The sequence below is a fragment of the Onychostoma macrolepis genome, chromosome 11 (assembly GCF_012432095.1).
Source record: "Onychostoma macrolepis isolate SWU-2019 chromosome 11, ASM1243209v1, whole genome shotgun sequence".
Classification (NCBI taxonomy): domain Eukaryota; kingdom Metazoa; phylum Chordata; class Actinopteri; order Cypriniformes; family Cyprinidae; genus Onychostoma; species Onychostoma macrolepis.
This window is the reverse complement of record NC_081165.1, coordinates 2115125-2127237: the sequence shown is the minus strand read 5'-3', so window position 1 is coordinate 2127237 and position 12113 is coordinate 2115125. Positions and strand designations below refer to the sequence as shown.

Genomic DNA, 12113 nt, shown 5'->3' with positions numbered 1-12113 from the left:
ACGCATATCAGAATGCACCTTTCTCATCTGAGTCAGAGTCGGAATCCACCAGGCTCTCGTCGCTGTCGAACTCTTCCTCATCCCTGGTCTCCTCTTCCTCCTCCTCCTCCTCACAGCCGCTCTCCCCGTGATCATCCTCCTGAAGAGGATACATGCCATCCTGCACAGGGAGATCAAACCTTAAGACCATCTTTCGCACTCAACAAACCACAAAAAATAATTATGTGCCATTTAAAAACTTTGGTAATACTTTAAAGCCTTTATGTATAATGCATTATAAAGAGTTGTTAAAGGGTATAATGTATTATAATAATTCATAATGTGCGTTGTAATACTTTACATCTTGATTGTAATAATATTTGTAATAATAACAACCGAATTTAAAATGCATAGTGTAACAATGAATTGATAAGTGTTATAATGTATTAACTGTGGTTACAATTATTCATGAGATTGTGGAATGCATAATAAGGTGCATTACAAGACAAAACTACTTTTATATTGCATTATACATAAAGGCTTTAAGTAACATTTTTTTCATATATATTATGCCTAAACATTTGTATCTCAAAATGCTACAGCTTTATTCATGTAATATCTCAACTTAATATTTTTGTGAAAATGTCATCTAGCAATGTTTTATATCTTTATTATGTGTTATATTACAACTTTATTTCTGTAAATTTATGATTTTATTATTAAAACACTACCATATTACCTTCTTTTCTTTAATATTAAGAGTCAATATTACAAATGTATTCTTGCAATAACTTTATTTTTATTAGTGCTGTCAAATGATTAATCGCATACAAAATAAAAGTTTGTTTGCATAATATATGTGTGTTCTGTGTATATTTATTATGTGTATATATATATATATATATATATATATATATATATATATATATATATATATATATATATATATATATATATATATATATATATATATATATATATATATATATATATATATATATATATATATATATACATACATACATATATATATATACACATATATACATACATACATATACATATACATATACACACGCATACAGTATATATTTTAAAAATATTTACATGTCTATATTTATATTTATATAATTTATATTATAAATAAATATATAAACATACAACCCGAATTCCGGAAATGTTGGGACGTTTTTTTAAATTTGGAAAAAATGAAAACTAAAAGAATTTCAAAATCACATAAGCCAATATTTTATTCACAATTGAACATAGAGAACATAACAAATGTTTAAACTGAGAAATTTTACAATTTTATGCACAAAATGAGCTCATTTCAAATTTGATGCCTGCTACAGGTCTCAAAATAGTTGGGACGGGGGCATGTTTACCATGGTGTAGCATCTCCTCTTCATTCAAAACAGTTTGAAGACGTCTGGGCATCGAGGTTATGAGTTTCTGGGGTTTTGGTGTTGGAATTTGGTCCCATTCTTGCCTGATATAGGTTTCCAGCTGCTGAAGAGTTTGTGGTCATCTTTGATGTATTTTTCGTTTAATGATGCGCCAAATGTTCTCTATAGGTGAAGGATCTGGACTGCAGGCAGGCCAATTCAGCACCCGGACTCTTCTACTACGAAGCCATGCTGTTGTAATAGCTGCAGTATATGGTTTTGCATTGTCATGCTGAAATACACAAGGCCTTCCCTGAAATAGACGTCATCTGGAGGGGAGCATATGTTGCGCTAAAACCTTTATATACCTTTCAGCATTCATTGTGCCTTCCAAAACATGCAAGCTGCCCATACCGTATGCACTCATGCACCCTCATACCATCAGAGATGCTGGCTTTTGAACTGAATGCTGATGACGCGCTGGAAGGTCTCCCTCCTCTTTAGCCCGGAGGACACGGCGTCCATGATTTCCAACAAGAATATCAAATTTGGACTCGTCTGACCATAGAACACTTTTCCACTTTGAAACAGTCCATTTTAAATTATTTGCCAGAGCTTTAGTTGGCATCTGCAGATGGCACGGTGGATTGTGTTTACCGACAGTGGTTTCTGGAAGTATTCCTGGGCCCATTTAGTAAAATCAATGACTGAATCATGCCGATGAGTGATGCAGTGTCGTCTGAGGGCCCGAAGACCACGGGCATCCAACAAAGGTCTTCGCCCCGGTCTCTTACGCACAGAGATTTCTCCAGTTTCTCTGAAACTTTTGATGATGATATGCACTGTAGATGATGAGATTTGCAAAGCCTTTGCAATTTGACGTTGAGGAACGTTGTTTTTAAAATATTCCACAATCTTTTTACGCACTCTTTCACAGATTGGAGAGCCTCTGCCTATCTTTACTTCTGAGAGAATCTGCCTCTCTAAGACATCGCTTTTATAGCTAATCACATTACAGACCTGATGTCAATTAACTTAATTAGTTGCTAGATGTTCTCCCAGTTGAAGCTTTTTAAAATGTATTGCTTTTTCAGCCCTTTGTTGCCCCGTGCCAACTTTGAGACCTGTAGCAGGCATCAAATTTGAAATGAAGTGGATAAAAGTGTAAAATTTCTCTGTTTAAACGTGTTCTATTGTGAATAAAATATTGGCATGTGATTTGAAGGTAACACTTTACAATAAGGTTCATTAGTTAACTACATTAGTTAACATTAACTAATAATAAACAGCACTTATACAGCGTTTATTAATCTTTGTTAATATTAATTTCAACATTTACTAATACATTATTAAAATCTTGTTAACATTAGTTAATGCACTGTGAGCTAACATGAACTAACAATGAACATCTGTATTTTTATTAACTAATGTTAGCGAAGATTAGTAAATACAGTAACAAATGTATTGCTCATGGTTAGTTCATGTTAGTTAATACATTAACTAATGTTTAACTAATGAACCTTATTGTAAAGTGCTACCGATTTGAAATTCTTTTAGTTTTCATTTTATTCAAATTTAAAAAACGTCCCAACACTTTTCCTTGCTTTTATATTCATAAAACATTGCAAATAAAAACCTTATTGCAATATATTTTTTTCTCATATTATAACTCATAAAACTGGTGTAAAATGCTATTCAATATTTCAATTTTTAAGACTTAAAAATTAAGACTTAATTCTTGTAATTTTAGAATTTTATTTCTATTAAATCTGTCTGCAATGTGTAATTTATATAATATTCAACTTAATTCAAATAATTCTTTATTCTCATATTTATTCACACTGCCGTAAAACATAATTATTTCATTATTACTGCTTCATTCAATTAAAACATTGCCATGCAACTTTTTCCTCAGAATATTACGACTTCTTTTGAAATCCATCTCAAATCTTTGTAAACAGCAGACCAATTGGAACATAATGAATAAATCTCCTTTCTCTCACCTCTTCAGGTTCATTATCAGAGTCTCCATCTCCATTTTCTCGTCTCTCTTCGTTTTCTCTGCTCAGCCCATTCTCGCCCTTTTCTCCATTTTCCTGAGGATACAGCTTGGCCCTCTTCTTCAAACCTTTTTCTTTCTCAGGACTGAAAAGAAAAATGGTGATCTATTATTAAAGTTCCTACAGACAAATACATGCATAAACAAAGCACTGATGTAATCAATAGGACATTCATCACACAGAGGTTTGCACACTAAAAAAATAAGGGATAGGGCCATAATTCCGACAATTCCACTAATATCGGACGCAAAAGTCATTTAATCGCACCACGGGGACTCATGCAGTGGAGAGATTTATCCTGGGTCTTCTACTTTTTAGCCTTTGCAGGTCAGCTGAGACTTCCAGTAGTAATTCTGTAATGTTGGGTTCACAATTTGCCATGGCCTCTCTCCCATTACAGCCACATTAGAGCCAATCTGAGAGCGGGACATTCCTGTAGTCATATTCATTATAACGGACGATTTACTGAGAGATACTTGTGTCTGTGCCAGCTTGCTGTCCTTAGTTTGAGTCGGGCAGGACATACTGCCATAAATACAGAGATAAATCTAATTCTGGCACATTTTACAGCCTCTTATTGGCTCAGTAACATAAAACAGAAGAGGACAAGCATATTAAAGTCTTCCGAATACACAATCAGTGGAATAAGTTACAAGACCTCTGCTACCATCAGAAGAGTTTGCCAGACACATAGACATGAAGTGTCATGACCACCTGAGACGTCCTGGAGCAGGGTATCTTATTTAATAGCATTAATTAATTCATATATGCTGTGGATATTGTAGTCTGACATCATTTAATTTTAGATGTGACCTTAATGTTCAAAAACACATTTTCATAAGTGAAAATCTTTTCGGACCTATCTTCCATGGAGCATGTGTATTTATCATGGTAAATGATAAATACATGGCAAATGAAATTAACATTTTTTAAATATTTTTTCAAGAAAATTTGAGCAGAATAAAAAAAAAAAAAAAAAAAAAAACTAAATACAACAATAAAAATAAAAATAAATTAATTCATACAAAAATGGATAAAAGAAACAAATAAATAAAAATAAAGAATCAGTAAAAGAATAAATAAGAAATGCAATACAAATGAATAAATACAAATGCATACAAGAATAAAGTAAATAAAACAATTTTTAAAAAAAATCTATAAAAAGAATAAATAAAACAATAAAATAAATAAATAAGTACATATATGCATAAGAATAAAGTTTAAAAAAAAAGAATCAATAAAACAAATAAATAAATCAATCAAATCAAAGAATAAAATAAAAACGAACAAACACTTGCTCCTCAGATCTCACCTCTTCCTCCTCTGATTTCTCTCTTTCTTCTTCAGCCTCTCCACATCTAATTTGGCTTGACGAATCACATCTGTCATCTCTGCATCCATGGAAACAGAGGGGGAGGAGCCAAGAGGGAGTGCTGGAGTAGATGGGTGAGAGGCCGGGTATGGAGAGCGGGCGGAGAGGCGAGACAAACTGCGCCTCAGAGACTCGTTCATGGCCTCACTCTCCAGCAGCTTAGACCTGAGAACCACAGACACATGAGTCATTGTTTTCTGCTGCTCTGATGAGAAATTCACATCCAAATGTGTCATGAGTAGAATATCATGTTACCTCAGCTCTTCGATTTCTCGAATGTAGTTCTGGATTAGATTGCCAATCTCCTCGTTCGTTTCACCTGTTCAAAGTGTGACAGATTTATTTAGCAATAATAATGAAAAGACAAGAAGCATTGATGTTTGTTTGTTTAATACCATGCCGGGTTTTTGGCTATCTTCATGAGGAAAACTATATTTGAGTAATTTAAATTTAAAATTGACACTAAATAAGACAATTTAAAAAAAAAAAAAAAACACTTTCCAAGGATATCAACTAGGGGTGTAGTGGTACATGTATTCATACTAAAAATTTTCAGTATGTGTCTTTTGGTTCGGTATGCATGTGTACCGAACAAATACAGCATCGTTTTAACCACTGTACAAGTGGAACTTCATTGAAATAACAAATAACAATACATGGAACAATAAATGCCATTTTCACGCTCTTTGATGTGGCGTGACAGATCACTGTATAAACGCTTAAGTTCAAACGGCAGCGCGGAGTGTGATCCTCCCTTCCTCTTTACTACTAGTTTTAACGCGAAATAAACATCTCATGCCTCATGCAATCGGTGTTTCAACCACGGAAAGACGTCAATAAAACAACTTGTAAACAAAATGTCATCAGTGTCCACTTTAAATGAATTCATTTACAATGAATTCAGAAACATTACAATCCCAAGAAATAATAAAATAACAGATAAAGGCCTTCAGAAGCTGACTAAACTATGAAGACATGCTGCTAACTACTTAAGCTAGTTTGTTTAGCTTAAAAAAAAAAATTCTGTTTTGTTTTTATACTAATATAGCTGATATATTTAACAACGTATAATGTTTTATATGATTACTTCTAACATATGATAATAACAATATACAATTACTTCTGAGGTGGGTTAGTTACCATAATTATCATCTTTTTAAAAAATATTTTAAAAATACAGTAGTTCTGCAACCTCATGTTGAAAAAAATCTCAAAATTGCAGCAACTCCAGCAGTAAAATGTAGTTAAGCTGTTATTTCATAATATTTCTGTTTTAATATTTAATACAATTCTCTAATTTTAATGTTTCAATAATAAAAGAATAATCTGACATACAATACAGTTTAATATAGCTAGCACAGTCGAGTTGAATAACTATATAGTATCCCACAAAATAAACTATTAAGTTGAGGCATTTGCAGAACTTGTCTACTGATTAATTAAATTACACAGAATTATTTTGCTCTTAATAGTGTTGCATAGAAATGCGTAATTCCTATGCAGCATAAATCAGAGACACTACTGGGATACCAAGACAAAACTGCCTTACTGGCACAGCCTTTGGAAAACTTATTGGTCAAATAAAAAAATGCATTAAATGTATTTAAATATTCATGTTACATTTATATCAACAACAAAATTACACAACATATAATAAATATCACCCAGTCCTCCTATCTACACATAATTCAGTGGTAATCCCCTCTCCAACCACTAGAGGTCTCTCACCAGTCTTAGTGAGCAGCAGGTTGACTCCATTGGTGAGCAGCTGGGTGACTCGAGTGTTGAGGTGGTCGATGGTTTCCTGCATGGCTTTGACCCGCATACGTAGAGTGTCATTCTCTTTTTGGAGCATGGAGTTCTCTTGAAACAGATCGCTAAAACCGTCGGATCCATCTTCGCAGGCCACTCGTTTTCCCTGAAAGAAATCCAAAGACTGTGAGACGGATAGGTAGGCACTGACCCCCTCCAACCCAAGCAACATTCCCCCAATCCTTTCATTCCTCTTTGTCAGGGCGGCTCAACTCTCTCAAAGCCATCATGGCTAATTGCTAACTTCTTCCAGCGGCCGTTTATCATCCAGGTCAGGCCGAGGCGCTAAGCTGCTGCTACGCTCCATTAACTCCAGCGAGATCCCATGAGCTGAACCATGTTATCATGCACAAGCCCACCACACAGGCTTTCTCATCCCCTGGACTTATTACATAAACAGCTAGAGCACCAACTGGGTGGCATTGAAGGAGAAAGGAGAAAGAACAAGTGTAGGTATGAACGAAGGTCAGCTGACTCATTATCTTCCCCAAGTCCTCTATTTGATTTAGTAATAGAGGATGTGTTTAGCTGTTTGATGCTTCAATGTCAGCTCAAACTGTTTCCACTGTAGTAAAATAAACAAGTAATAAGATACCTTGACAAGTCAGTAAACTGCTTCCTGCTGCACAGATCATTCTGGCATGTGTCAAGCGAGTTGGTAAGTCTGTCTCTCAGATTCACCCAAAAATGAAGTCTGTCATTATTCCAAGCCCGTATGATATAGTATATTGTAAATATTGTATGAATGTGCAATTCATGATGATGTATTATGTAAAAACGGTACATCTCCAACTAAGTCCCTTGAGGTGTGTGAGTAGATCGTTCAAAAACGTACAAAAGAGGCTGAATTCATAATTCATATGAACTCGCAACCAATTCATGGCGATGTAGCATTACCACCAAACTGGATGTTTCTGAGCCAGATCCTATGATTCGTATGATTTGTAGGTAGAACATCACCAAGAAGGTCCAACCCTAAACCTAATCATTAAAAGGTAGGGTAGGCAATTTCAGAGAGGCTAGCATTAGCAAGCTATCTTTAAAAGCATAAGATCCCACCCTTCCTGCAAATCACTCTCCAAAGCCACGCCTCCTACAAAACACATGAACGTGCACAGACTGAACAGAGGCTAACCAGCGCCACCATGAGAGACGGCATCGGTGGAGTCAGATTACCTCATGTCTCATTCACCGGTGAGTAAACATTACAGTATGAAGCGCATAATATTACAATAATAATGCCTTCCATTCTCACTCGGTCTGCAATAGCGCAATGAACGCGCAGATCATGTATCATGTCTATGTGGACAGGGTGTGCGGAGGTATGCAAATACATACGTTTACAGGCAGGTAGGACAGCCAATCATAGTCATCGGACCGAACAATCTGATTGGACGAACATTTTATGATCCTACACCTTCCACAGACGATATAAATAAATACATATAAATACATTTAGACCACTTAACTTAGTGACGACTGACGAGATGTTAAGAGACTTTCAACCAGCATAACAAAAAACGTTTTGAACCAAATCGCCTACCCTGCCTTTAAGAGGTGTTTGAGTAGATTTTACAAAAATGTGCAAAAGAGATCATAAGAATTCGCAACCAATTCATAATGATGTTTTACATACAAATAAGATCATACATATTGTAATTATATCATTATATTATATTGTAAGATTATATGAATTTGTACGATTTGTGGGTAAAAAGTCACCATGAAGGTCCAACCCTAACCCGTCCATCAAGAGGTGTGCAACTGGATCGTACAAAATCATACAAAAGAGGTGCTGATGGTTTTGTGATTAATGGGGACATTTTACCTACAAACCAGGTGTCTTTGAATATGATCCTATGAATTCATATGATTAGTAGGAAAACGTCACCATGAAGGCCCACCCCTGAACCTAACCCTCAAAAGGTGCGTGAGTAGATTGTACAAAATGTGCGAAAGAGACCATATAAATCTGTATGATAGGTAAAAAGTCACCATGAAGGTCCGAACCTAACCCCATCCCTCAAAATGTGTAGGATAAAATATCACTATGAAGGTCAACCCAAAACCCTACCCCTAAAACTAAACTCAAGAAGTGTGTGAGTAAATGTGCAAAAGAGAAAATACGAATTCGCAACCAATTCATGATGACGTTTTATGTACAATTCATACATCTTTGTGTAGGATCATATGCATTTGTATGACTGATAGGTTACAAGTCACCATGAAGGTGACCCCATTCCTCGTGAGATGTGCGAGTAGATTGTCCAAAAGTGTACTAAAGAGATTGTACTAATTCATACGAACCTACCGAATTCATACGAATTTGTACAATTTGAATATAAAACATCACCAACTAAACATAACCCTCAAGCTAATATGAGAGTAACAAATTCTTACAAATACTTGTAAAGATACTTAAAAAAAATTGTCAAGAGATTGTGTTGGTGGAGGGCGAGATTTTTAGCAAAGAATTACTTTGTTTCGGAAACTTAGCTTTAGAACACTTGGAATATAGTGCACAAGTAGAATGAAATACTTGTGTACTTTTTTTTTTTTTTTTTTATAATATTAGCCAGGATATTCAACAAAACATCTCTCTTTTTACCACAGAAGAACATTTTTCGATATGGGGGCGAGTAAATGATTGTCCATTTGAATTGTCCACTTGAGGGTTTTTGTTGGCGGGAAAATATGCCTGCTGGTGACTAACTCTTCCCAGAATGCCACGACCCTCCAGGTCCTTCTCCTTACCGCTTTGTACTCCATGATCTCCATCTGCAGGCGTGCGATCTCTGCTCGTAAGGCGCTGATCTGCTGGCTAGTTTTGTCCTGGTTCACCATCACTTTGTTCTTGATGTTGCGAGCCCGATTGGCGTACTTCAGTGTGTTCAGGGTCTCCATGAAGTCACGGTCAGAGGGGCTCACGCAGGCAATCATCACGGTCCGACTAGACAGATACAAAGAAATTCATAAGGGTATTTCACAAACACACACAAGGCAGAAAGATAGAACACAAACAGATGACAGATAAACACAAACACGTTTTCATGGACTGCACATGCTGCCCGCATATTTTTGTGGATGCGGCTGGGATTGAATGTCTTTAAGGAGCGCCTCTGTCTGCAGTCCCTCATGTTTAATTCAATCAACTCCCCCTCTGAACCCACATCATAAGAATATATGGGCAGCCTGTGCCGTCCACTGTGGGCTGAGTGACCTAGCGCTGCGCCTCCACGCAGATTGATGCAGTGCACTGTTAGCATGCATTAACCTTCAAGGCACAATGACTGCACTGTGCACAGCGACGTTTACAAGTGTGTGAACTTGCATGGATAATCTGAGACCTCTAAACAAAGTGTAAAACAAACAGACTCAACAATGACAGAAGTTAAAGCTTTCAAGATATAGTATCATATAGGGACTAAATAATTAGGGCTGTCAATGTAATGTTAATTTACTGAAACTGATGATTTGAAAATACATATTAAAATGTAAAAAAAGTATATATAAATAAAATATTTTTACAAATCTTAAGTAATCATGCCCCCTGTACTGTAGGGTTGTCAATTTAATGTTAATTTTCTGAGATTAATTATTTAAAAATACAAATTAATGATTTATTTATTTATTCTCAATTAAATCATGTCCGCTGACTTATAAATTTTGAATTGGATCCATTTAATGTTTACTGAGATTAATTATTATAAATTAATTTTAAAAAATAAAGATATAAAATAAAAATTTAAATGTCATGATCTTAATTAATCATGCACCTTTCTTGTTTAAATTCGGCAGTAATTCATACAACTATTCCATTATTTCATGTAAATAAGCATAAGCGTAACAATAAAAGTGTCATAATAGAGGTGGGCTTAGAAGTAGTAAAGTAGGTCTGTAGTATTAATAATTATCTTAATTTAACATAAAATGTAAAATGTGCATGTCAAGTTTTGCTGTTTTTGTGTGTACTAAAAGCTACATAAAGAAACCGAACAATGTCTTATTTCACATACAACAATAACAGGTGTAAAATGTGTCTTGTAAAAGGTGTGGTACATTAATTACAACTATAATTATCAGTATCTTAAAAACAATAGAAGTCAGTGGGAGGTCCACAAAACTATCTTCAGTACGACCAGAAAAACATCATAGCTTCATACCAGGACTACTGTAAATATCTTTTATATATCTAAAAATGTCACAAATTAGGGGTATGGTAATCTATAGTAATTATAATTAGCTTCATTTAAGACAATATAGCTCAAAGGGAGTTACCTAGTATGATACAAGAACACGTGTGTGCAACTCGACACAGCAGCTCTGCTTCAAAAACGTCTTTTAATTTAACACAGTGTTCCTAAGAATGCAACACTTCTGGTGTTTGGGTGTGTGTCAGACGTTACCTGTTTCCTCCCAGCGAGTCCTGCAGCAGGCGTGTGAGTTTGGAGTCTCTGTAAGGCACATGGCCTGCCTTCTTACTCTGATCTCCCAATGCACTGATCACATTACCCAGGGCCAGCTGCCAAACACACACACACACACACACACAGAGAGAGAGAGAGAGACCCGGTCACGCTCCATCGCATGCTGCTATCTAAGATTAAAAGCTTTTAAATGGGCTCTCTTACAAATGAGTAACTAGGCTTTAAAAACAATAGAGCTCTATTGGGCTCTGAGCTCTCCGAACAATGGATCTTCTTGGCTTTCTTCCAGTCTTTAGCTCTACTTCAGAACTCTCTCACAATGGAATTACCTTTTCTTCCCTTCATCTACTCGGACAACTTTACCCAGCAAGAGAGTGAGAGTGCAGTAATGAATGTAGAAGGATGCAGAACTAATGCAACATAAATTTCACACCTTAGTTAGCATGGATAAACTTGACTCAGCTAAAAAAACCTGTCACAATTATAATGAAGTGTAGGGACTTTGAAAATCCCTGACGAAGCCAGTTTTGTGGTGTTGAGGTCTTGGCTCAGTGCTGAGAACTTTCTTGGGTGTTTTTATCTACTCAAGGTTAAAGGGACTAGTAACTTAAAAATCTCAATTCAGTCAAATTAAATTATGGGAATTATATAGTAACAGAAAATAAAACCATTTAAACAATCCTATATTTTAGCTTTTAGAAAATTGCCGGTACTGGACTAGACATATACAGACAGTATTTTAAAACAAAATCTAATATAAACACATTTGTATTTACTATAAATATACTTACTAAAATTATCAATTTAGGAAAGAAAGAAAGAAAGAAAGAAAGAAAAGAAAGAAAAATTTACTGACCCCAAACTTTTTATATGTAGTGTATATAGATTTGTATTTCTGACTTGAATGACAGACCAGAATTTAAATAATTCTGCACTCACAGAACATCTTGCATTCTGTGTGTCATTCCATCAAAACACATCAAAACATTGTGTCTTGATCAACAGGGTAATGCAAATCACCTTTAGATGACAGAATGCAAGCAGAAAAATGGCCCTAGGGGAAAATGTAGTTATCAGG

The 12113-nt window shown here is 35.3% G+C and overlaps 1 protein-coding gene across 6 annotated transcripts in view; it reads right to left on the bottom strand.

Moving 5' to 3' along the window:
- Window positions 1-12113, bottom strand: part of kif21b (kinesin family member 21B) — a 90943-nt gene that overhangs the window by 35361 nt on the left and 43469 nt on the right. For all 6 annotated transcript variants that reach the window (XM_058791020.1, XM_058791022.1, XM_058791021.1 and 3 more), the window contains exons 7-13: window positions 11015-11130; window positions 9363-9558; window positions 6525-6714; window positions 5052-5115; window positions 4737-4961; window positions 3368-3509; window positions 19-160 (exon numbers count right to left, since the gene is read on the bottom strand). In XM_058791020.1, the coding sequence (XP_058647003.1) occupies window positions 19-160; window positions 3368-3509; window positions 4737-4961; window positions 5052-5115; window positions 6525-6714; window positions 9363-9558; window positions 11015-11130 (1075 nt within the window). The remainder of the gene's footprint in view (window positions 1-18; window positions 161-3367; window positions 3510-4736; window positions 4962-5051; window positions 5116-6524; window positions 6715-9362; window positions 9559-11014; window positions 11131-12113) is intronic.